The sequence below is a fragment of the Peromyscus maniculatus genome, chromosome 1 (genome assembly GCF_049852395.1).
Source record: "Peromyscus maniculatus bairdii isolate BWxNUB_F1_BW_parent chromosome 1, HU_Pman_BW_mat_3.1, whole genome shotgun sequence".
NCBI lineage: Eukaryota > Metazoa > Chordata > Mammalia > Rodentia > Cricetidae > Peromyscus > Peromyscus maniculatus.
This window is the reverse complement of record NC_134852.1, coordinates 187,070,389-187,097,443: the sequence shown is the minus strand read 5'-3', so window position 1 is coordinate 187,097,443 and position 27,055 is coordinate 187,070,389. Positions and strand designations below refer to the sequence as shown.

The 27,055-nt window shown below is 43.6% G+C and overlaps 1 protein-coding gene across 3 annotated transcripts in view; it reads left to right on the top strand.

Moving 5' to 3' along the window:
- The first annotated feature begins 8,630 nt into the window (after positions 1–8,630).
- The window catches only part of Pank1 (pantothenate kinase 1), a 66,120-nt gene continuing 47,695 nt past the window's right edge, over positions 8,631–27,055 (top strand). The window contains exon 1 of one of the 3 annotated variants that reach the window (XM_042269863.2): positions 8,631–8,688. In XM_042269863.2, coding sequence (XP_042125797.1) covers positions 8,646–8,688 — 43 coding nt within the window. In that variant the 5' untranslated portion in view covers positions 8,631–8,645. Of the gene's footprint in view, positions 8,689–9,180; positions 9,878–10,452; positions 10,683–27,055 lie in introns of those variants that run through there. The other 2 variants (XM_076562647.1, XM_006985665.4) reach the window with 2 other exon arrangements.

The following is a 27,055-nucleotide window of genomic DNA, read 5'->3' as shown; positions in this document are numbered from 1 at the left end:
ATTGTGGACTGTGTTAAATATGAAACACAGAAAATCTGGTAGCTTCATTTGCAGCTAGCTGATAAGCTTCACTATTTGTAGATATCTTTGCCTGGAAAATAAGGCAGGTAAGACAAATCCAAAAGTCCAGAAGGGCCTATCATGTAAGGACCGCCCTTCTTTTCCATTATTCTTGAGGACATATGCACATACTCCCTTGACCAGTGTAGTTATTTGAATGAGAATGTCCTCCATAGGCTCATATGTTTGAACATTTGGTCCACAGTTGGGAAGGATTGAGAGGTGTGGCCTTGTTGGAGGAGATGTGTCACCAAGAGTGAGCTTTGAGGTCTCAAAAACCCAAGCATTCCTAGTTAGCTCTCCCTTCACCTTGTGCTTGAGATATGATGTACACTCTCAGCTACTGCTCCAGATCTATGCCTGGCTGGCTGCTGACATGATGGTCACAACACCTAGGATCATGGAACTTTGATTCTGGAGAGATGGCATGCACACACACACACACACACACACACACACACACACACACACACACACACACGTATTCATTTCCTTTTTTCCATTGCTTTACATGAGAGGTCACATCTCAACCTTCAGTTACCAACATAATGTAATTTATTACTCCCTTAAAAACAGACCCCTTCTTCCACTTACGGAGTTTTATACTATTTTAATTGTGTCTCTTATTAACCTGTATTCATTTATTGACTTACATATTTGCTATCTCCTTTTTCCTTCCACCCCAAGAAGAATGTGTAATCTGTAATGGGAGGGGACTCCCCCCTCTCAGTTATCAATGAAATCTAGTATTTGACAGGATTTTTTTCTTTAACAGTTAGGTTTGATCTCATTGTAGGCAAGTGTTCTACCACTGAGCTAAATCCCCAGCTCTTTAACTCAGTACTTGTAGCAGTGGCCATCAGTTAAAATTTTTGTGTAAATATCTTGTGTGACTGTATGAGCACTCACTGGCTTGCTCTTCCAGAGGACCTGGATTCAGTTCCTTGTACCCATGCCAGGTAGTTTACAACTGCATGTAAATCTAGCCACAGTGGGAGTGGGGACATCTCTGGCTTCTGAGGGCACCTGCAGTCACGTGAAGAGACACATAGTTAAGAAGAAAATAGATCCTTAAAATATTTGACATGTAAATGTACATACAAAATAAGAGACCATGGCTAGAATTTTGTGGTTTATTTTTATTGTTGTTGCTGGGGATTGAATTTGAATTTTTTACTTTTTTAATTAAAAAAATATTGTTTGTGTGTGCATGCACAAGTACCCTGGCAGAGGTCACCTGACAACTTTGTGGCGTCTGGACCTTTACAAGGATTCCAAGGGTCAAACTAACATTGCCAGGCTTGCACGCCAAGTTCCTTTATCAGATGAGCCATCTCATCAACTCTTTTATGTGCGGTTTTTGAGGTAGGGTCTCATTATGTAGCCTAGGCTGGCCCCAAGCTCCTAGTCCTCTTGTGTTTGCCCCCTGAATGGTGGGCTCATGGGTCCAGCCACCACAGCCAGCTTAGGAGATTCTTTTAAGGAGAAAAAAGCTCTTTTGCAAACAAGAATGTAAGATGCTAGAATGCAAATCCCAGGGAGAAGCAAAGCAGTCCAGTTACTGTAAGGAACTCAATGCGGTGCGGGCGGTAGATGTTAACACAGGTCATGGCATCAGGTCTCCAGGGAAGGGGAGAAGCAGTTTCTCCGGCAGAGTTAGGAAGTGTGTGGGAGTAGAGAAAAACAACTGTTCTCTGTCCTCCCACACTGACAAAAACAGCACATAAGGCTTCTGTAACCAGATGTGGGGGTGGCTGCCCTACACCTCGGTTCTAACACTATCCACCTGCAGGTGACTTAATACAGATGAAGTAAGGACTCGGCACCAGAAGATAGCCTCGGTCTCTGACACTAACTGCAAGCTCCAGCTAGGTGACCTCTATGCTGACTGGCTCCATCCTTGGTATCCCATGAATTTCCTCCTTGGGTTCAAATTTTGTTAGTGTGAACTCAGGTTCCAAAGGAAGAAAAATAGGAGAAAGTTGTGTATTGAAGATTGGACATGGCCAAATGACTACATTTCATGACTGTGGAAAGTTAAAATGCTGTAGGCCAAAGCTAAATTATCTTGAGCTATTTTTAGTTCCTCTGAAAGCCACTCCTTGCCTACTTCTATGACCAGCCTAACAAGCTGTGCCTATCAAAAAACCCTCTAAGATGTATTTTTAGCAAGTTACTCGCTATCACCAATCTAAAAGCTAAGAATATCACTATAACATGAGATCTGTAACAGATTTTCATGCTTCGTCCTAACCCACCTACCTGATGTTTCAAGCAATGTATTTTGAAAGTGTCTTGATTTATGACTTTTTTCTTTCTCTTACTATAAAAGATTTCATGAAGGTGGGCATGACGACTCGTGTCTTTAATCCCAAACTCGGAAGGCAGAGGCAGGTGGATCTCTGTCAGTTCCAGGCCAGCCTAGTCTACACAGCAAGTTCCAGGACAGCCAGACAGTCAGAGTTACATAATAGAGAGACCTTGTTTCAAATAAAACAACAAACAAACAAAAACCTGTATTGAAATTATTACCACATTGGAACTTGGGATTTGAGGTCATCTGAATCTGTGTTCCTGGGACATGGTTACTCATATTGGGCTCCACAATAAACTATTCTTTATTCCTTACGATGTTGTAGCTGGTTTTTGTAGTTGTTGAGATAGGACACAACTCATGGAAATACTTTACTTAGGTTTACTGACTTATCATAAAGAGTTCAGATGAACAGTTAGATGAAAGGATACATTGGCAAGGTATGGGGGTAGGGCTATCTCTAAAAACCCACACCGGAGTGCTGGGCTTGGTGGTGCAGGATTGCAATCTCAGTACTTGGGAAGCAGAAATGGGAGGATCAGTAGTTCAAGGCCATCTTGCCTACATAGCCAATTTGATGATACCCTGGGTTATATGAGATGACCCTGTCTCAAAAAGAAAACAAAAATTAGAACAACCATGGAAGTTCATTAAATTCCTTTCTTTTTTTTTATTGAAAAAATACTTTTCTCTCATACAATATGTCCAGACCACAGTTTCCCCTTAGTCCACTCTTCCCAGCTCCCCCCACACCTCACGTAGAGCCCCCTCCCACGCCACTCTGCTTCCTCTTCAGAAAAGAGTGGGCCTACAAAAGAGACACCCAAACACAACAAAACAAGGCAAGGCAAAAGCCCTCATATCCAGGCTGGACAAGGCAACCCAACAGGAGGAAAAGAGTCCTAAGAACAGACAAAGAGTCAGAGCTATACCCACTCCCACTGTTAGGAGTCCCACAAAAACACCAAGCTAACAGCCATCACATATACACAGAGGATCTGGTGCAGACCCAGGCAGGCTCTGTGCATGCTGCTTCAGTCTCTCTGAGCCCATGGAGTTTAGTCCCTAGCTACCTAAAGCTTCCTGAAGGTTTGTTGGATGAGGCTGAAAATTCAACCCTCAACCTTCTGTGATGATTCATTTCTATCATCCCATCGTGGGGAAGCTGAGAAGAGTTCAAGGCCAGTCAGGGCTGCATTGTAAGTGCCAGGCCAGCCTGGGTTAAAGTAAGACCCTTCCTCTACCATTCCCTGCTCTCCCTCTAAGAAAGACAAAGTTTCAGCTCTCTGATTTTCTGATCACTTGTTAACTTTCTGGTGCTGAGCCTTATCTGGAGCCTGTCTCTGGCTCGACCCTGAGCTACCTAATGAGAATAAAATCAGTTATAATTTAAAAAGGGAGTATGTTATATAAAAGATACTTTTAACCCTCAATAAATGCCAAGGGTTTTAGGAACTTGGTGACATGCTCTTGAGATGACAGGGTATGAAATCAAGGACAGGGTAAGTGAACTAAAACATGTAAACTAAGCCAGCCTGGTGGCCTGTGCCTGTAATTGTAGCATTTGAGGGGCTGAGGAAGGAGGATCATGTTTAAGGCTGCATAGTGAGATCCTGTCTCAAAGCCAAAACCAGAACAAACGTGAAGAACCTCTGACTTCCAGGTCTAACAGACTCTCCTCTCCCGGGTGTCTATGTAGCAGATGAGCTGGTGGAGGTTGAAATGGGCTCTCACGACCTGGTCGCCTTCTGTCGTCTCTAATGGCGTGGGGAACACTCTCCTGTTAGATCCCTTGGGTTGAGAGCTTAGGTTTAACAGTGAGTCTCCAGTGTGTCTGCTCTCAGAGCTGATGGGTTGGATGCAGATAAGCATGGGGGTGGTGGTGAGGGGTGGGAGGTTGGGAGTTGGGGGTAGGGGGTCTTTTTCTTTTTGTGTTTGTTTTTCTTCTTATTTTGCCAAGCTGGGGATAGAGCCCTGTTTTGTTTTGTTTTGTTGTTTTGTTTTGTTTTGTTTTGTTTTTCCACCAGCTTAAGCTTGGGCATATTTGACTTTGTTACCATTTTCCCAAGTAACTAAAATGTCTACAATAATATAGCACGGTGGATGGGTTTTATCGACATTTTTTTTTTCCCAGAAATTAACAGCAAATTGTAAAAAGAACCAGCGAAAGGGAGCAGGGTATGAGAGGGGAGAACAAACGGGAAAAAGTAAAATACTAAAAATCTTGTATGCTAAACTAAAATTAATTTACAAAGAATAAATTGCAAGTCCCATATAGAATCATCACTTTAAACTCTGTCTCAAAAACTAGCATAATGGTGGGTGTGATGTCATTACACCTCTACACCTTTAATCCCAGCACTTGGGAGCCAGCTCATCTACACAGCAAGTTCCAGACTAGCTGGGCTATATCAGGTTACAGTCCCAAGGATTAGGGCATGAAGTTAGCAGGTATCGATAGGAGGACTGCCTCAAATTATGTAGTCAGTCAGCTGGTCTACATAGCGAGTTCTAGGCCAGCCAGGCTTACACATGGGGATGGAGGTGCAAATCAAGCAAACAAAAATAAAACCAGGTTACAAGGCAAAGGTCATAGTTCAGTGATTGAGCATCTGCCCTGGCGGGATTCCATCCCGAGCACCACAACCCCTAATTATTTACACACACGTGCACACATACACACATAGAAAGGAAGCGAGGGAGGCGGAGAAGAACAGTGTGGAAGGAAAGCTGGGGAAGAGCTGAAGAGAAGGTAAAGAGAGAAAAGATTAGGACGAAGTCAAGCAGGCTCATGCCTACAGTCCATGGTACTTGGGAGGCTGTGGCAGATCTCCCTCTTTCTCTCCGAGACAGGATCTCGCTATGGAGCTCTTGTTGACCTTGCCCTTTTGGCAATATTCCTACCTCAACCTCCTGAGTGCTGGGATTACTGACATGAGCCACCACACCCATCTCCAACTCCAAGGTCCTCTTTTGAAAAAGAAAATTAAGGCTGGAGATATGGCTTGGCCATTAAAGACAACAAAAAAATATAAAAAAGAAAATTAAAAAAGGTAAAAACTTTCCGCTGGGTGTAGTATCTGTAACCCCAGAACTTGGGAGGTAGAGACAGGAGAATCAAGATTACCAGGCCATCCTTGGCTATATGGTTATTTCAAGGACTAGCAGAACAGACAAAATGCTCAGAGTGGTATCCTATACTCTTAGTCCCAGGCAGAGGCAGACAGAACTTCGATCAAGGGCAGCCTGGTCTACAAATTGAGTCCCAGACTAGACAGCCAGGACTACACAGTGAGATACTTAAAAAACAAAACAAAACAAAACAAAACAGGAAAAGTAAAATTTCTCAGCTGGCTGGGAGGTGGTGGCACATGCCTTTAACCCCAGCACTGGGGAGGCAGAAGCAGATGTAGGTTTTTAAAATAGCCCTGCTCCAATACCTTCATATAACTGTTCATCAGAATTCTTTATGATAAGTGGGTAAACCTAAGTAAAGTATTTCCATGAGTTGTGTCCTATCTCAACAACTACAAAAACCAGCTACAACATCAAAAGGAATAAAGAATAGTTTATTGTGGAGCCCAATATGGGTAACCATGTCCCAGGAACACAGATTCAGATGACCTCAAATCCCATGTTCCAATGTGGTAACAATTTCATGCGAGTTTTTGTTTGTTTGTTGTTTTATTTGAAACAAGGTCTCTCTATTAAGTAACTCTGACTGTCTGGCTGTCTTGGAGTTTGAGGCCAACCTGGTCTACAGAATGAGTTCCAGGACAGCAAGCAAATAGAGAAACTCTGTCTTGAAAAAAAAAAAATCTTGACTGGATTTGTTGGTACAGATCTGTAATCCTATCTACTCAGAATCACAAATCCAAGGCCTGCTTGGCTACCGAGTGAGGTCAAGACCAGCTTTGGCAAATTAGTGAGATCCTGCCTCAAAATACTAAAAGGGAGTTGGGGCACTAACTCAGTGGTAAAGGGCTTGGCTGGCATGTGCAAAGCCCTAGCCAATTCACGGAACAGAAGAAAAAGCGTGTAGACTCTGGATCATCTTATGACACTGAGGTGAGAACACCAATGATCTCTGTGTTTCTAGTCAACCTTCGAAGTGCAGCAAAGGTGTCATTTTGCCGTCGTATCCCAAGAGTCTGTTTTAGGGTCTTCAGCATATACACACTTAATAAATGGTTGACAAATCATGAATGAGCAGATGGAAAGAAGTAGCTTGTGCACCTCCCCTTTTAGCACTCCCAAACATTATTTGTTCCAGCTCTCCTGGAGCATATGATGGCTCATGTTCACCACCTACACACACCCTTGAATAAACCTGTGGGATGTCACCTGCCTTCCCTCCGGCTGTAACCAGGGCACCAGCCCGAAAGGGAAGCAGGTGAGAGACGTTCTGTACCAGGACTTTTGCCCTGTCTGGGTCTGAGCCACTTGGCTCGGCCTCCCTCACCATGCCTGGGAATCAAGCTGAAGGATGTGTCCTTGAAGTTACTGCGGTGCCAATCAACTCGGCTTGAGTCTGTCTGAATTTGAATACGGAGAAGTGGCAATGGGGGCTTTTTAGCAAATTTACTGAATAAAGTGAGAACCCCCAAGACCAGAGTCACTTGTTCAACCCCGAGTGATTATCCAGAGCTGCCTGGAGAAACAGTGATGAAGAGTCATCTGCCTTAATCAAGTATACAAAGCAATGGGGGAAATAGTGATCAAATGAGATGTAACTGCATCATTTCAACCACACACATTTCTACTCATTCATTTCATCTTTGTAGCAATGCAGTGATAACCCAATATTGTGGACACTAAGGGAACATACGCATTTTATTTTAACAGTACTGGGAACTGAACCTAGAACCTTGGGCATGCTATGCTAGCCAAATGCTCTATCATGGAGCTATACATCTCCAGCTATCTTACTTTATTTTGAGACAGGGTTTCATTAAGTTTTGAAAACCGGCCTGAACAGACTAAGCAGTGAAGGCAGGCCTTGAACTTGAAGTCTTCCTGGCTTAGCCTCCTGAGTAGCTGGGATTCCAGGCCTGTGTCACTAGGTAGGCTATATGTACTTTATAGCTAGAATAAGGATGTGTGGACAGGTATAGGGGTCAGGAGAGATTATAGCCCGAAGGAACAAGTTGTCAAGGAATGGAACTGAAAGCCGCAGATGGGCAGGGGGCTGGATTACCTAAGGCAACTTCTCAGAGTCATTAAATATTATGAACTCACAGAAGCAGAGAGGATAGTGACTTAGGTGGAATTCTAGCTTTGTTCTTTTTTTTTTTTTAAATATTATTTGTATTTTATGTACATTGGTGTTTTTCTTGCATGTATGTCTTGTGTGAGGGTGTCGGATCCTCTGGAACAGGAGTTATAGACAGTTGTAAGTGGCCATGTGGGACCCCAGGTCCTCTGGAGGAGCAGCTAGTGTTAACCGCTGAGCCATCTCTTCAGCCCCCCACCCCCAGCTTTGTCTTAAGCTCAGTTATTTCTCTGTACCTCAGTTTGCTTGCCTGAAAATACAAGTGGAAGGAACAGAGTGGATTCATTGATTCTGATTCTGGGAAGTGCTCTGCTGGAAGAAATCCTCAAAGCACCATGTATGTATAAATCCTGGGCACAGTTAATGCCACTTTTGGACTCCTGGAAGATTTAGTTCAAGGGACAGGAAGGTTAACCATAGGTCACTTTTGCAAAGATTAAGGTAGAGGGAAGTTCATCTTGTCGAAGCTGGCCAGTTTGGGGGACATTAACAGATTTTTCAGAGGGTCAGATAGTTTAGTTTCAGCTTGGTGATGTGAAACTTACGAGAGGGGCTTCCATTTGGACTCAGTCTGCCCTATCCATAGCAGTTTGGAACAATGGCCTGCGATTTTTTTTTTAATGTTCGCTCTGTTCCTTTGTGGGGGATAGAACCCAGTGCTAGGAAGCATCCTACTCCAGAGTTCTGATCTTTGAGCCTTACTTTAGTGTTCACATCAGACTCCTGTGAACATTTATTATGAACCAAGGTTGCATGCACTAGGTACTTTTGTGAAAAACAAGAGCCCCCTTTGGACAGATAGAAAAGTTTAGGCCACATGAGATCACCAGCACCTGAGTGTGTCCCGCCTATTGGGCACGGCCACTCTGGTTGCCTATTACAGGTGTATTCCATACTGAATTTGTCTTTTGCTCGGTGACAGTAGGAATCAGCACTGAGGGCTAACTCAGAGCTCATGGTGCTGCTTCCCCTTTATAGCCAGGGGCAACTTTTTACTCCATGAACAACAGGAGAAGACGCTGTCCCCCTCCGTCTTTTCTGGGTGAGGAATGCGCTTTTTATATCTTGGGATCGTATCTGTTTACTTGGTCTCTTCGAGCACGGGTTATTCCTGCCTAGTTTTGTCCTTCACTGTCCTTACACTGTATTCCTAGGTTTCCTCTCTGCAAAAGACACTAACTCAAGAACACATGCTGTTTGTGTGCGTGTTCTAGCCAAAGAATTTCACTCCCCTCCTTCTCCAAGGCTGCCTACCTTTCTATAAATAATTGTTCTCTTCCCTCCCTTCAGACCTCGGAGTAGTTTGGTGACATTAACGCACGCGCGCAGGAACACACACTTTCGGGGGGGCGGGGGTGTGAGCATGAGTGACCTTGTAAAGGTACTAGCCCACTGGGGATAGGATTAGCAAACCTGAAACCTCTGCAAATATTTGGCTTCCTCCCACATTCCTCCCGAGGCTTCTGGCTGTCTCGTGCCTACCTCACCCAGTACCCTTTAGGCTCGCTCCGCCACACAAAGCCCGATCCGCCTATCTCCTCTTCGCAAACCCTGAGAACTTCATTCCGCACGTTAAAACTCGTCGGTGGCGGTGGCGGGCAGGACTGGGCATGCTCAGTGGCGGGGACAGGTCTGGGAGGCGAGGAAGCCGCATTTGAAGTGGCTCGGCCTGGGGATGAGGGGGAGGCGGGCGCCCCGGCCGGGGTCCGCGGAGGTTCCCGGTGCGGCACGCGAGGCCGACATGCTGCGGGCGGGAGCAGCCAGCCCGGCGCGCGGAGGCCAGGTCGCGGAAGACACGGGGGCGCCGGCGGGAGGAGGGGAGGAGCGCCTGGGCCGCCAGCCCCCGGCCGCGGCGCCGAGGCTGCCGGATAGCAAGCCGCAGGGAGGATCGGAGGATAGGAGGACGCCCGACCGTGACCTCCAGCGAGGCCGCCTGAGCCGGAGCCCGCGCACCGCCCCGCCAGCCCCGGGCATGGGCGACCGCGGCGCGCAGCACGAGCGCGCGGCCCTGCAGTCCCCGGGGGGCCCCGAGGGCGCCGCGGCCGCCGTGAACGGGCTGCTGCACAACGGCTTCCACCCGCCGCCGCCCGCCTGCAGCCGCGACCCGCCGCCCGCACGCTTCCAGCTCTTGTCCGAGCTGCAGCCGCAGCCGCTGTTCTCCCAGCATGACTCTCCGGCCAAGAAATGCCGGCTGCGGAGGAGGATGGACTCCGGGAGGAAGAACAGGCCGCGTAAGTCCCGACGGGAGGGAACGGCGGTGCCTGCGGTTGAGGGGGCGGCCAAGTACCCGCTCGGGACTGCATCCTCCATAGAGGCGCTGAGCGCTGAAGGTGGTGGCCCGCGGTGGTGCCTGGCTAGTCCTATCCGCCTGACACTAACTGTAGCTGGTCCCTCGGTCATAGTGGAGAAAAGGCGAACGCTCTGCCCGCCCTTATTGGTGGCCCGGTGCATGCACCCGACTGATCTTGGGTCTAGGACTAGGGATAGGGCAGGCTGGCACAGCTCCGGCTCACTGCTCCCTTCTCCGAGCATATCTTTTGGAGTTTGCAGCTCAGGCTACCAAGCTTGCCCTTTGAATCGCCGAGTAACCGCCAGTATCTTGGGCCGGTTGGCAAGCTTAAGTCTGGAGGCGTGGAGTTTGACAATCCCCCAAAATCACAGCCTATTAAACAGTGTTTCTACGACAGCCAGTGAGACAGCCTGTGTAGAGGGAAACACCCACTGACACCATGTGGGCCGGAACTGTGTGGACCAATAAGGCCTGCAGGTGGATTGTTTTATTTATTTATTTTTTTCTGGAGTGGGTAGAGTTGAGTGTTTGTGATTGTACAGAGCTGAAAGTGCGTTGTTTCACAATCCGAGGCTTGTATATATAATGGTAGATTGTAAAGGGTACCTTCTTCTCCTGTCTGTTCTGGGATGTCAGTTCGTAGGTAGAGTTTACGACTGTTTTTTTCTTATCTGAGCCTAACTCCATTCAACTGGTTACCTCTTTTTGAGTGTCTTTAATGAAGCTTATAAATGGCAAAAAGCAAAGTAAGTAGAGTGCACGGTAAAGTGAACGCATTCAAACGTTTACTTTTTGCATTTACATTACTGTTTGGTGTTGGGAAATGACTAAATTGGGCTTAAATTTCTGTAAAAGTTTGATCTTTGGCAAACAGCATAACTCCTTCAGCCTTTGTTCGTGATTTTTATCTCTTTTCATAGCTTTTCTGCAGTGCATTAGTTTCTAAAACTTTGGAAAACGCTTTAACATGACTGTGGGTGAATCCAGGGCGCGCATTTCGTAGGTCTGAAATGTTAAGGTGTGTGTGGAATTCGGAAACTACACAGCAGGTTTGATTTGGCTGTGGCTGTAAGACAGTTATTTAGTGTCTGAGTTTTTGCAGACTTTTTTTATAGTTCTTGGAAATGTATTTTATGAAATTCATATTGACTGATACCTGTGTCGTATTGATTGGTTTTACTTCTGTGAAACCACATTTTAGTTATTTCTCTGATCTGCATTTTAAAGAGTTTACTGTAGTTTTCGATGACAATAGCTAGACTCCAAGAAAGAACTAAGCAGGAATGTTGGCACAGACCTATGATCCCAACACTGGGGAGTCCACGTAAGGAGACTCCAGCTTGAGACCAGCCTGATCTACATAGTGACTTGTGGGGGTGGCAGAGAGGCAGAGTTGAGGGCTTGAATTGTCGTCTTCTTTTTGTGGCTGTTCTTTTTTACTGTGTGGTGGTGGGTATGTGGGTGTGAGCACACCACAACGGCCGAGGAGGTGAGGACAACTCGGAAGAGTTGGTTTCTCCTTCCAACATGTGGGTTCTGGTGATCAAACTCAGGTCATCAAACTCACGGTGGCAAGGGCCCTGACTTGCTGTCTCTCTGGTGTTTTAGAGGCGGATTTTGTGATCCAGCCCCAGGCTGGTCTGTAACTCTTGGTACTCATGCCTCAGCTTCCCAAGTGCTAGGATCACGGGCCTCTACCATCGTGCCTTACTCTGCACGTCTTAAAATACTTTTTGAGGAATTGAAAATACAGTCTCTAACAGTGATTTGAAGAAAGAGAAAAACTAATCTAAGTCTTAACTATGTTTACAAAGCTTTAGGGGTTATTTTAAAATAAAATGTAACTGCCTGCGTGCTTTGTGTCAGAAGTTAAGGGGCTTGTGTTTCTGACAGAAAAGTAAAAACTTTTCATTCTTTTTTATTTATAAATTCCTTTTTTTTATAAGTTATTATTTTTTTTTCCAGACAGGATCTCCTGTAGCCCAGGCTGGCTCCAAGTGTACCCAAGAATAACCTCGAGCTCCTTGATCCTCCTGTCTCTACAGTAAACCACCACACTTGGTTTATTTACAACTTTTTGTTTGCTTGCTCTTTGAGGTAGGGTCTCACGATGTAGCATCAGCTATCTTGGGAACAAGCAAGTTGCAAAGACCCACCTGGCTCTGCTCTTTGACTGCTGAGATTAAAGGTGTATGTCACCACCCAGGCTTATTTACCAATTTTTAAAGGATTTAATCATAGCTTGTTTTTCATTATCCTATTATGTTTAATTTTTGTAGGTTTAATCACATATTACACTTTTTAAATATTTTTTAAAATTTTATGTGTATGAATGTTTTGCCTCCATGTATACCTCTATACCACATGCATGCCTGGCGCCATCAGAGGTAAGAGGAGGGCATCAGATCCCCTGGTACTGAAGTCACAGGTAGTTGTGAGCCACCATTTAGGGGCTGGTCCAAACCTATGTCTCTGCAAGAGCAACTAATGCTCTTCACTACTGAGCCATCTCTGCAGCCCTGAAACACAGTTCTGAAATAAATTGTGCATGCTCTAAGGAGTACACCTGTACATTTCACTACCAAAGTTTCTTTCTTACAACTAGGCTGAGCACAAAAGAGATGGCTTGGCAGTTAAGAGTGTGTGCTTGCTTTTCCAGGAGACCAGGGTTTGGTTTCTAGCACCCGTATCAGAAGGCTCACAACTGTCTTGTAACTCCAGATGTCTTGTAACTGTAACTCCAACCCTATGGGATCTGATACCCTCTTCTGGCCTGTAAGGACACCTGTGCACATGCCTTATACACATGTATATATAAATTAAAACAAACAAACAAAACACACACGAAGGTGTTCTAACCTAGAAATTAGTCAGGAGGCTGAGAGAATGGCTCAGTAGAAGAAGATGTAGAAACTCAGCATCCAAAACTCCCTGGGATTCACTCACAGCACCCTCCAAAAATCAGATCAGTTGTTTGTTGGTTTTACTAAACAAGGAAAGGAGAATGTTGTCACCTCAATGTCATCCTACCTTACTTCCTGGAGAACTTAGCTAAGACCAACTTCTTCATCAGGTTTCTGAGTTACTTTGTCTGCCCCTTCCTCTTAGCAGGCATGAGATAAACTATGGTACCAGTGCTCTTGGAATGCTGAAGTTGAACTAGATGTTGTTCCTTTTTTTCTTTTTTCAGAGCTGAGGACCGAACCCAGGGCCTTGCGCTTGCTAGGCAAGTGCTCTACCACTGAGCTAAATCCCCAACCCTAGATGTTGTTTCTTATACTTACAGGATTACATGATGTTTCAGAGCTGACAAATCTTGCTTTGTGAGCTCTGTACTAGTTGTCTAGCCGGCTATATGAGCGAGCATTTAATTATGTTCTCATGTATTTGTGTGTGTATTAGGTGTGTGTGTGTGCGCGCGCGCGCGTGCTGGGTATTGAAACTAGGGCCTCCCACATGCCCAAAACATACTGGCCACAGAGCTACTCCTAAGCCCTGCCTGACTCTCACCCTCACTACCCTTGTTGACTGCTTTTGTTCCTTCCTTTACAGGTAAGTTGGAAGTCTGATTAAAAATGATGTATTCTTATGCACTCTGAAATGGAGAAGCATGCACATGTGATTGGTATTGAAGCAGAAAAGTGGTTCAAGTGGCATCACCACCTCACTGGATAGTTGCCTCCATTTCTGTAGCTGATTATGGCAGAAGACCTCCATGGTTCCCAGTGAAGGATCCATAGAGAGGGTCCTTTGATCTACTCTGTTGTGCTGGTTTTATTATTTTTTTTTCCCTGACAGCTCTCTGTTACATTTTATTTTGGTTAGTAGGTAGTTAATACTTGCCAACCATTTTATATCCAGCATTAAGCTAAAAATAGTCCTGGTGATTTTATTTAGCGTGCGCATATATATGGATCAAAAAGCTCCCTTTGAAAAGCTGACTCAAAAGCACAAAGCAGGTTCCAATTGAGTTTAAGTTTCCTAGGGTGCTTCTCCCGACACCAAGGAGGAAGTCTGGCTGACTGATGACATACTCTGCCATGCTGATGTTTGTGAAACAGGTGAAGTCGCCTGGCTGGGGTGGTCAACTCATTTCCAAAAGTCTGGGAATGAATATAGTTCCCAGGTGCTAGGAATGCCTAACTCATTCGACCTTGTGTAAAGGCACCCCTCCCTCCATCCAGATGACTTGGGTTTGGATTTCAGTTGTGTGGACGAAGCTAGTACTCAACCTTTGTGTTTCAGGATGAGTGAGTGAAAGGAAGGTAATCAGACCACGTAGCACTTGTGTGCGGATGACAGGAGAAAATCTACACTCCCCCTGTACCTTCCGGCTGTCATCAGTAAACACTGTTGGCCACCATGAATCTCAGGACGGGCAATGGAGCAGTAGGTGCTGCCTCAGACTGGCTTCCTTTGAGAAAGCAACGCAGGCCTAAGTAAAAGAGACTGAACTTTATTAGTTACAGCACTCCTAATCCCATACTTGTTTTTCTTTCCTACAGAAATGTAGGAAAAGGTTCTCATGGTTCCATCACTCAGAAAATAGCTGTTCTAGATATGGCGCTGTCTAGCCAGTAAGGGGCCTTGCAGCAAAGCCTGGTGGCCTGAGTTAGATTCTCCAGCCCCAAATAGTAGGAGAGAACTAGCTTCTGCAGGTTTGTCCTCTGACCTCCACACCCACACTATGGCATATGTGCACACACATATACACACATTCACAAACTAAGATAGGTAAAAATGAACTATGTAATACACACGTGCCATATACCACCCCCACACAATAACAAATAGTTCTGTTTTTGTTGTTGGTTTGGTTTGGTTTAGTATGGGTTTTGGTAGTCAATGAGAAGGGATGTAGAGTACTTGTCTATGAATGAACAAAACCCCCGGGCTCGATCTCCAGCAGTGATCCCAAGCTTGCATGTTATCCCATGTTCCTTATCCAGTCACATGGGAAGTAGGAGCTGGAGGATCAGGAGTTCAAGATCATCCTGCATAGTGAATTTGAATCTAGACTGGGACACATACCACTCTGTCTCAATAAAACAAAACAAAACAAATACGGCATTTAAAAATTTTATGTTATTTATTTGTTGAGATTGGCTTGCTCTGTAGCCCAGACTGTGCTCAAACTCATGATTCTCTTGTCTCAGTCTCCAGACAGTTGGTATTACAGGCATACCCCCACATCAGCTATAATATGCTACATTTTAAGAGTAATTTTGAATGTTTACTGAATTGAGATTTTGATAATGTTTTTGTTGTTGTTGTTGTGTTTTCTGTTTGTTTGTTTTTGAAACAGTTTAGACTGGCTGGAACTCACTGCATAGTTCAGGATGGCCTAGAATTCATGGCAAGCTTCCTGTCTCAGCCTCCCAAGTGCTGAGATTACAGGCATGTGCCACTATGAAAGGCTTGCTAATTTGTTGTTTGCCTGTTTGTTTAGCTGTTGTTGTTGATTGATGCAGAATGTCAGCTTGTAGTTTTAGTCTGTAGCTAGGTCTTTACATCATGAAATGCACACACATATACAAACTGGATTGCAGCCAGCAGAACACCTCTTCATATAACAATTGCATTGGGTTAGATGTTACAAGTTATCTACAGTTGACTTAAAGTATATCCTAGGCAACTGTGCCATTTCATGTAGAACATGAATAGACTGTGGTATCCTCAGATGGGGAGGAGTCGGGCGCTCCTAGAACCAATCCACCACATAGATAGAGGAATAACGTAATAGTTTTGGGTGCACACACAAAGTTGTGTGTGTGTGTGTGTGTTTATCTGTGAGAGGTGTGTATATGTGTGTGAGGTGTGTATGTGTGTTAGAGTTGTGTGTGTTTAGGGCTGTGTGTGTGTGTGTGTGTGTGTGTGTGTGTGTGTTAGGTTGATGTGGTGGCACTTTGCCCAGCACATAATCCCAGCACTCAGGAGGTAGAGCAGGAAGATCTAAAGATTCAAATTAGCTTGGGCTATGTGGGGAGTTCCAGGCAACTCTGAGCTACATGGGGGAGATTTTGTCTTCAAACAAAAAGAGGAGGTGGAGAAGAAGGAAAGGAGGGGAGGAGGAGGAAGAAAGAGAGAAAGAAAAAAATCAATGTAGGGGGAAAGGAAGAGAAACACTAGTGATTTTAGATACAAGGGATATTGTTTTGGATGCGGCACAGCATTAATGGAAAGAGTAGAAGAATATTTAGGTGGTAACTGGGTACACGGTACTCAGTATGAAAAACAGGCACCATTTCCTTCCATCACATGGTAGCAGGCAGGAGTTACAGGTGATCCAAGCTGGTGGCCTTCTGATAAGGGGTTCTGATTTCTTGTATCATTCAAAGAGAGCATTGTGGTAGCAGAAAATGAATGAATCGTTATGTATTAACATGGATACAAATTTGACAGAAACTTAATCTGTTATCAGTTTTAGCTGCAATTGTGAAAGTACAGGACCTAATAAAGTTTTAAAATATTGAGATACTGTGCTCGGACACTCAGGCTTTACTTTTGAATTGGCCAAGCAGAAAAGTCAGCATGGAAAGAAATAGGGAAAATTTTCTCGTTGTTATTTGCAGAGTACAGATATATCTGCCTTTCTTTTCTTCTTTAGTCGTAATCAGTCATTCCAGACAGACAAGAAGTAGTGCACATTCAATTACAAAATATTAAATGTAAGCAGGGCCTACCCTGTGGGTCCTGGTCAAATTGTCATCTCCTCCTCTATTCCTTACAAGGTTTCATAGCACAGGCCGGCCTAGAACTCACTCTGTAGAACAGACTGGTCTTGTCCTGTGTTCTTCTCGCCTCATCCTCCCAGTGGCTGGGATTGCAGGCGTGTGCTGCCATGCCCAGCTTTAGGTGTGCCAGTTATGTTCCAAATAGACTGAAATTGAAGGCCTAGGATGAGATGTCTCAGCAGGGTTGCCTCCAAACCTCACAGCTCATGGCCAGCCAGTCTTTGCAACCCATGTAGGAGGAGGACTGACTTCTGCCAGCTGTTGTCCAGTCTTTATGTGCCACCCCACACGCCCCCACACTACAGACACACACACACACACACACACACACACACACACAATGCATACACAATATACATACACAATACACACACAATACACACAAACACAAAATACACACATACACAGTACACACAAACACACACAATACATACACAATACACATACACAGTACACACAAACACACACAGCGCACACACAATACTCTGTACACACAGACACACAGTACACACACATACATAATACACATACTACACATACTACACACACACAAAATACACATACACAATAAACATAAACACACATAATACACACAATACACACACAATACATACACACACACACACACACACACACACACAATAAGTTTAAAATTTTTCCTTTGTCTGTGATTAAGGATCAGGATTCTGTTAAGCACACACAATGTGGATCTGTTTGGTGTTATAACCAGAGCTGGAAATGGTGCTGTTAATTATTAGCTGTTAATTAAAATGAGGGGCATTTTACAAGTGAATAAGATGAAACCTATTGCAATTTTGCAAAGAGTTGTCTGTAGTGGAAGTTAGTTTTCACTGTCAGGCCTTTGTTTTGTTTGTGTTTTTGGTGCCAATTTGTGTGTTCATTGTGTATGTGTGTTACAAGCTGTCTGTTGGGGATGATGATTCATACATGGAAAGCCAGCAGTGCGGAGGCTAACGCAGGAGGATTGTCCAGAATTCAAGTCCAGCTGGGCTACATAGTCAGTTTCTGGCCAGCCTGAGCTACTGAGTGAGACAGTCTCTCAAAAAATAAAAAAAAAAGGCCAAAACAAAATAACTTCTCCACCCCACCCCCAGTATCTAGGATTGAACCCAAGACATTGTACGTGCTAGACAAGTAGTATCTCATGAGCTATAGCCCCAGCCCTGTTCGATGTTTATTACATTCAAGTAGTGTGCCTTAGCTTTAATATGTATGCCAATATTCACCCGCCTTGGAATGACAATATTCTAATTCATACATAAAAACTTCAGTGTACTCAGTACTCAGTGTGACATTTGAGTAACATTTTTTTTTTTTTTTTTTTTTTTTTTTTTTTTATAGATAGTGCAGTTGTCAAGCTTGGTATCATGTTACCTAATTTATGACACCTTTTAGATGCCTCGAGTTGAATGGATATTTATGAGTATGTTCTTCTCCCTGAGAATGTATTTGAGAGTATTGGATGATTCAAAGGGGCGAGGGAATGCTATTGTTTAGGGGTAGCCATAGAAATCATGATCCTGGCCAATGTGATTTCTCTGTCATTTGGAGAGCCTTGTGGCAGTTGTGGGCGCCTGCGGGTAGCCATCGTTGAGCAAGAGCTGTGTACCTTTGTTCCAAGTTTGTTTTTACAGAAGTGCATGCACGTTCTCCATTGTGCAGGTGGGGAGAGGCTCAGAGGAATGAAGTGGCCTGCCTGAAGACATGTAGATAGTGATTGTCAGGGCCATAATTATACCCAAGCCTATCTCCCTCTCCAGATGGCCTTCTTTTTCTCATTTCATTGGGAATAGGGACCAGTTCTGTAAAACTAAAAGCAGATAGGTGTGTGCAGTCTGTACAGCTTTGGCAGTAAGTTTATCCATGTCTGTGAAAATAGCAACAGCCTACGTTAAAGAGCACCCAACTTCCTATGTGCTAAGTGGACCCCCTTATATGGTGCCCTGTGAGGTGAGGGTTCCAGTTGCCTACAGATGAAGAAACAGAAGACACAGGATTTTGACTCTGCTGGGCAGGAATCTTATGGAATTCCAGAAGGTAAGTGTTCTATAGAGGAAAGAGCTATGGAAAGAGGAACTCTGGATTTAAAATCTCCCCTAACTAGCAGTGTAGACTAGGGTGAGGTCCAAACTTCCCCGAGGTGCATTCATTAACAGAAACAGAGTTGTCCATCTTACCAGCTGGAGAGAGGACCAGATACGGAAAATGTGTATCAAGTGTATGCTTATGCTTTGGATCATTTGAGGACTGGGTTTTAGAGTATTCTCTAATCCCATCTTCCATCACCTCCTGAAAGGAGATTTTCCAAATGTCCTTTGATGTTTCTAGAAGCAGGCTATATGGCAATCAAGTCTTAACTTCATTGTTACACTCATAGGTTGGCTCATTACACCCTGAGACCACACAGGCACATCCTGTCCAAGAGTGATGTTGGCTACTTAGTAAATAAGAGAAGGGAGTAGTTTTTAACTGCTAATTTGGTGTCAGAACAACGTTTTTGTTTAATTTTAAACTATTTTTCAAATTACATTTAAGTGGCTTTACATATATATGCCACAGTATGTCTGTGGTGGCCCACAGGACAGCTCTCAGGAGTTGATTCTGTTTTTCCATCCTGTGGGTCCTAGATCTTGAACTCGGGTCCTCAGACTTGGAAGCAAGTGCCTTTGCCCACTGAACCATCTCGTCGACCCTTACGAAATTATTTTTAAAGCAGTATCTTTTGATCTTGACTGATATCTCAGCCTTTGAGTGAGGCAGATAAAGATGAGAAGGATTAGAAAGATCACAGCTTTTCTTTTTCAGAACTGCATGAATTGAACAAGATTTTGGAGCAGCTGCATCTAGCTCTTAGGCCATCTTTTTAACCTGTTCTCTGGGAAATGAAAAAATTGCCTTATAGTCTTCTGGTAGGTGACAGATGAGATGGATGTGTCTAGCTGTGTGGTGCCTTCAGCGTTACCATGAGGTCCTTCTGGTGCTCTGGCCTTGAGTTTCTACTGGGGCTGAGGCTGCAAGGACTCTACGTAAAGGAAGACTGTGTCTGCATAAACCTGTGAGCTGTGGCCAGCTTAGACAGTGCCTGTGACTTGAAGTTCTCTGGGGCTCTGGATGAGCAAATCCTTTATCTCCCAAAGCTGACTGTGCTGGGATAAAAAGGCAAGGGTGGGCTTGGGCAATGTTAAGTTTGATTCAAGTCAGCAGTATATTGAGGCTTCCTGAACAATGTAGGCACTCAGTACCTGTTAGCTATTATTATTGGTGGTTGTACAGATGGTCTAGGTCAAAACCTGCCTCTTCTCCCCATGACTTCTACCCTGTGGTCCTTCACAATTTATCTAATCAGTCTTTTCCATGACAGCCCATTAGATATTTGAGGATTACTATATTACCTTAACTCTTCCTCAGGATCCTTAGTCCCTAAAGAACTAAGACCGGTCAATACTCTGTCTGCCAAGCCCCACTCATGTTGTTCAGTATGTGTGGTGTTGGGTTACTGGCCGGAATTAACTCAAGACCCCAAGAAGGCTCCTTGGGAGTGATGGGAAGGGGATTAAGAGGGCATGAGCTTGGTGGCCTTGGAATCAGATTTAATGACTGTGGTGGGACCCCATAGGATCTAATCAGTTTTATTCCTGTGGGCCAAGTACTGGTGTGTTTTCAGTTTCCTGCGACTCTAAGCTGGTGAACCTGGAGCAGTTAGTTGCTTGATAGTTACAGGCGTGAGCAGAGTCATGAGTGTGTGACTGAGGATCTGATTGTCTGTTGGCTATCCTGCTTCTCCAACTACCTATGCTTTCAAATTTCGTACTTATAGTTTTTGAGACTGGGTCTTGTTATGTTGTCTAAGCTGCCCTTGAACTGTAGCTCCTCCCGCATCCGTCTCTCAAGCAGCTGGAGTTATAGATGCACATCATCATGTCTGCTTCCAACTACCTGTAGCCCATGAAGAGGTTTGAAGCCAAGGTGGTGGCATGCTGGTCATAACCAGTACTCCAGTAAAAGGCCACAGGCCACAGGACTAGAGAGAAGTAATCAGTCATACCAGTTGAATTACTGAAGCGTTTGATGTAGAGAGCTAGAGGAAAGGTCAACAGTTTCTGCTTTGCCAAGTGTCACAGTGCTTGAAGATGAAAATCAGATGAGGGAATCAGAGATCTTTATTCTTTACTTTTTTCATTTTTTCTTTTTTGTTTTTTTTGTACTATCTCCCAGGGTTTCAGAGTACTCCCTCCCAGGGTTTTCAGGTACTATCTCCCAGGGTTTCAGAGTACTCCCTTCTAGGGCTTCAGGGTACTCCCATCCAGGGTTTCAGGGTACTACGTACCTCTGGGCTCTTGCTGGAATGTTTAAGAAAGTTGTTCAAGCCAGGGGTGGCCCCATATGCCTGTAATCCCCACAGGCATCCAGAAGGTGAAGACAGAAGGAAATTGGGGTCGTCCTCATTTACAAAGCACATTTGAGGCTGGCCTGATCAACACAGTTCCAGACCAGCCAGGCCTCAAAATAAAAAAAAAATAAAAAATAAAAAATAAAAAATAAATAAATAAATAAATAAATAAATAAATAAATAAGTTAATTGTAAAGAAAGAATGAGGGAAAAGTATAGGATGTAGCACAGTGGTAGGACCTCTGCCTAGTATGTACGGAGCCCTGGCTTCTATTCTTGATTTGGGGGAAAAATGTCCTAGACATACTTAAGGGTCCACTATGGCATGAGATAGAATTTCTTTAGAACCATATTGCGATAATCTCTTTCTTCTTCTTAGATTGCTATTCCAAACACAGTTGGGCTCGGTGCCAGGTTGACCAGTTGATTAGTCAATGAGGTCAAGGAGCTGTAGTTCACTGTGCATGCACTGGGGTAGGGGGCATTGAAAAGAGAAGAAAATGTGTTTATTCATGCTTGTAGATAAATGTACCTGTGTGTACCAAACATTTAGCCCCAGGAAAATCATAACCTTAGATTTAGTTATATGTGTTTCATGATTCACTGTCGTTGTTTTTGAATGACTTGAACTATTTTGAGGTCCTTATTCACTGTGATTTGGAAAGCAGCAAGTGTTTGCCTTTAAATAGCTTTAAACAGGGCTTCAGTTGGGCCCATCACCCTCTCTGAGGTGATTATTGGTTTATTTGAAGCAGGGTCTCATGAAGAAAGGCTGGCCCCAGACTTTCGTGATGTAGCGGAGCATGACCCTAGACTCATGGTTCTTTTGCCCCTACTTCTCAGGTATTGGTCAGGCCTGTGCTACCTGTGAGGTGGCGTACAATGACTAACTGCTATTGGAGTGTCAGGGTGCAGTGACCACGGTATCTTTATTTCAGGTTAGTGCTATGGCAGGTAAATTAAAGTGTGTTCCAGCCAAATGAAAAGGAAATTGTCCTGTTCGTTTCTATAAATAGGATCTGGGAGGCAAAATAGGGATGTTTCTGGCCAAGAACCATTCAGATTTTGTCTCAAAGATCACCTGTTGTGACTCCCTTGTCTTGAAAGAACATTTGGACAGTGCTGGGGTTTCAGAAAGCTTTTTTCTTAGGGAAAATTTAACCGTTACTCAAAACTAGAGACCAGAGTGTTAGGAACTGCCAAGTTCTCCATAACTCCACTTCTATAATTGCAACTTATGTGAAATCTTTTCTTTTCTCTTTTTTTTTCTTTTATTATGAACTCAGCTTCCCCTCTTGACACACTGGATGTTATGAAGGTAAATCTCAGGGATCATTTCATTACAATTACTAAGTTTTTGTATATTTTCCTGTAGAGAACCTGTTTAAAAATATAACCTTAAAGTTAGTAGTGTATTATAGAATGCATAATTAGATAAATGAATTTAGTTATTTAGTCACAATAAAACTTGTTATTTTATTACGTTATTGTGTTGTCCTCAGAGAATCCCTTTGTTTGCAAGTGCCTGTTATTGTTTGTATGTGATTAATTTTTAACCATTTGTTTATGGTCTGAGATTTGAAATCTCATTCTTGGAATAAAATAATGTTATATCAAAAAGCTGCATTTGGATCACTCTCAAATCACTAGACTAGAAATAATTAGTATTTTCTTCATCATTTTTGTCTTGAGAGAGAGATTAAGACTGAAGAAATAAGCCAGAGTGCTGGCATATGTCTGTATGCTGGCATATGTCTGTAATCCCAGTACTCAACAAAGCAGAGGAAAAAGGCGTGCCACAGCCTGATCTCCATAGTGGATTCTAGGCCAGCCAGGGCTACAGACATATCTCAGAGAGCAACCTCTGAAACACACAGACAGATTGGGGGCTGGGACCTGAGAGAGAGAAAGAACAATATTTTTTGGGATGGGGATAGCAGTGTGCATGTGTGTTTGTGTGCTCTTGTGTGTGATGGTGTATGCATGCATGTGTGCACATTGGAGGTCAGGGAACATGTGTATACATTAAAGCCAGAGCCTGAGGTGTCATTCTTGTTTATACACATCCCACCTTTTGTCTGAGACAGGGTCTGTCGTTTGCCTGGAACCTCACCAGGTAGACTAGGCCAACGAGTGAACTCCAGGGATCTGCTTGTGTGTCTGATCATCTTTGGGACTATGAGCATGTGCCACTGTGCCTGGATTTTTCTGTGGGTTCTAGGGATCTGGATTTCATTCAGCATTTTCCACTTAATTTTTTTTAACATAAAAACAGGTTGTAATTCCAAAGTCCAAAGTTGTTTGAAACTGGAAAATATTTTCTCTGTAGAAACTAGTAAAAATGATAACATTTCCCAATAAGCCCTTTTAAGCCAAATAATGGCTGAATTATACATATAAATATTGATTAGATTCTGGGATACAGAAGAAACCTATCTTCATCTGTTCAGAGAGCTATGTTTTACTTAAGTTGTGTAAGTGAGATTCCTATTCATCTTCCCTTTCACTGTTTGATTTACGGTGGACATATTTCTATAGATGAATCCATTTCTAAGAGAAGTATGCTTATAGGCCGAGCAAGGGATAGTAGTAAAATAATTATATTTCCTCCTTTTCTTCAAGATTGCCAAAAAAAAAAGACCAGTAAAAACAGGTAGATGTGCTATCTTGAAAATCGTTAGGGTACAGAGCTGAGTTCAGGTTCAGGGTCTGGGGTCCCTGGATTGCTGAATTTTGTGGAATTTGCCACACTGATCTTTAGTTTAGATACTATGACTGTGTTTCAAAACAAAGCACAAAAGCAGACAGAGAAAGTAAATCTCCTTAGAACCTCTATATTTGTTAAGAATTCTCAGGAACTAAACGAATTCTGTGCCACATCTCTTCGCCAGAGCTAGTTTGTTTCTGTCAGTTTTATCAAAATATGCTTCAGAGACATTTTATACATTCTTGCCTTTCTTGACAGAATGAGTATCCTTTAGTATATTTTAATAACTTAGAGGTATCATCAACAGCAATTTTATACTGAGGTGCAATACAGTGAAGTCTCCGATAATACGTAAATTATTTGAATTAGTTCATTCAGTGACCATTTTTTTTTTTTTGTATAGAGTTATGTGCAGCTTATAACCTTGAAGCGCTCAAATATTTCATTCAAGACTCTTAATTTTGTTCTTGTTGTTGTCGGTGGTGGTTTAAGGTTATAGCTTAGACGACGGTAGAGTGCTTGCCTAGAATTCACAGGCCAGCCTGCTCTACATAATGAATTCCAGGATAGCCAGGGATACACAAGACCCTGTCGCACAAACAAACAAATATCCCACCACCAACAAAACGCCAACAAACAAAAACAAAACCCCACCCTGTTAATTGACATTAACATCCTGACACCGTGCAAGGTCACATTAGTTGGCTCTTGCGGTTCTGCTGCTGGCCTGGATGGTTTCGAGAGAGCTGTGGTAAGCATCTTCTGAGCTGTTGTGAACAGACCTGCAGTTCTGTTGGCCTGTAGGGAGATGTCAGCAATAAGTGAGTTAGTAGCACATGCTCCAGTGCACCGCTGTAGCACATGTGCACCAGTTTCAACTACACTGTAGTCAAGGGTTAGGCATTTCTGCTTGGCCACTGCTCTCACTTCGGCCGAGGTCAGTTACCTAAGAAGTAAATGTGTAACCTGCCAGGCCTTGGGTAATGCGCTCTTCGCATTGGAGCACTTGCTAAAAGGCTTGGATGACTTGATTTTTATATTTATCATGAGCAGACTGAAGAGTTGTTAAATATTTTTAGATCTCAGCTTTTTATGGAAGACTTTCTGTAAACCTTTCTATGCTACTGCATCAATTCTGAGTCAAATTTCTGAGGGGAAAAAAAGCTGTTAAAAACATTTAGGATTTGCACTTTTTCTGTAAATTGGGGTTCTGCCTGTACTGTGTAAGCTAGTAGAGTACACAAATGGGTTGCCAGGCATGAGACCTCATGCCTCTGGTTGCAGTGTGAGACACTGAGGCAGGGGGATTGCTGTGAGTTTGAAGCCTATCTGGGCTACAGAGTGAGATCTTGTCTCAAATAAACAAACCAATAAATATAAAAATAAACAAATAGATAAGTGTTGGGATTCATGAAAATGAAGCTGTTTCATGAGACAGTTTCTTGCATTTATTTTGTTCAAAACAGTGTCATTTATTCCCATTAATTACTGTATTAGTTACTTTTCTGTTACTGTGATAAGATACCAGGACCAAGAGCAACTTAAGGAAGAATCTGTTTTGGCTTATGGTTCCAGGTACTAGGGTCCATAGTGGCATTCTGGCTAGAGGGGAAAGCAGTGTGATTACATTTCATCAGTACTCAGGAAGCAGACAGAGACAGGAAGTAGGCAAGGCAATAAACCTTCAATTGCTGGTGAGTTTCAAATACAGAGGCCTATGGGAGACATTTCTCATCCTGACCACCATAATTAACTTTAAATGTTGTGACATGATTTAGAAATTTGTGCAAAGGAGACTTGCTTTTATGTGGGCTTCAGAAGGAAGATGGAACAAAAGAATTCCAAAGCAAGGGTTTGAAAACATTTACCTTTTTGTTGTTGTTGTCTGTTTTTTCTTTCTTTGGGATGGGTGCCCCTTATCACCAGACCGGCCTCAAACTCAAGATTCTCTTGCCGCAGCCTCTGAAGTTCCTGGATTGTGGACGTTTACTTCTCACTGCTCATCAAGAAGCACCTTCTTCTCCTTTCTTTCTTTTTTGGTAATTTTTTTTTTTTTTTTTTTTGAGTCAGGGTTTCTTGTAACTCAGCCTGGCTTTAAACTCAATGTTCAGTCAAAGATGATCTTGAACTTTGACCCCCTGTCTGTCCCTCTGGAGTGGCAGGATGGTGGGTATGCAATAACATGTTCAGTTTCTTTGCTCTGATGGGACTCAAAACTGGGACTTCATGCATGCTAGGTAATCACTGTACCAAACTGAGCCGCATCTCCAGCCCTGGGAACCTTTTCTTCCTTCCTTCCTTCCTTCCTTCCTTCCTTCCTTCCTTCCTTCCTTCCTTCCTTCCTTCCTTCCTTCCTTCCTTCCTTCCTCTCTCTCTCCCTTCTTTCCTTCCTTCCTTCCTTCCTTCCTTCCTTCCTTCCTTCCTTCCTTCCTCTCTTTCTTTTTCTCTTTCTCTCTCTCCCTTGCTTCCTTTCTTTTTTTCCTGTCTGTCTTTTCTGTGTGTGTGTGTGTGTGTGTGTGTGTGTGTGTGTGTGTGTGTGTGAGTGTGACAGAGTCTACATAGCTCTAGCTGTTTTGGAACTCATTATGCAGACTAGGCTATTCTGGAACTCATAGAAATCCACCTGCTTCTGCCTGCTAAGTTCTGGGATTAAAGGCGTGCACCCCTATGCCCTATGCCTGACTCTGGGAAACACTTTTGATTTTTTTTTCCAGCCCGGGCTGGCCTTGAACTCACAGAGATCCACCTGCCTCTGCCTCCCGAGTGCTGGGATTAAAGGCATGCACCACCACCACTCAGGCACAAACACTTTTGAACAGCCAAATGCTGGAAAGTGTATGAAGTGACAGATGCTTATGTATCTTGAGAGTACCTCTCTTGCCTTTAGGGGTCTAATTTTTTAGCTTTGTTTTTTTTTTTCCCCTTTCTGTATTATGCATTGAACCCAGAACCTTGAACCAGCCTGGTAGCTCTCTACTTCACTCTTCAAAGTCACTTCTTATTTGTTTGCTTTTGAGACAAAGTCTGTATAGCCCAAGTTTGCCTACAGCTCCCTATGGAGTCCAAGATGGCTTTGAGCTTGCAAGAGATCCACTTGCCTCTGCCCCATGAGTGCTATAATTAAAGGCATGCATCCTGCTCGAAGTCACATTTTAACAGACTTGTTTTTCTCCTTTGTCTATATCCAGACATATGGGTTCTAGACAGATATATTACAGTATGACATTGACCACTTAGTCTAAACGTAGAGCATAGGCTACTCCAAGA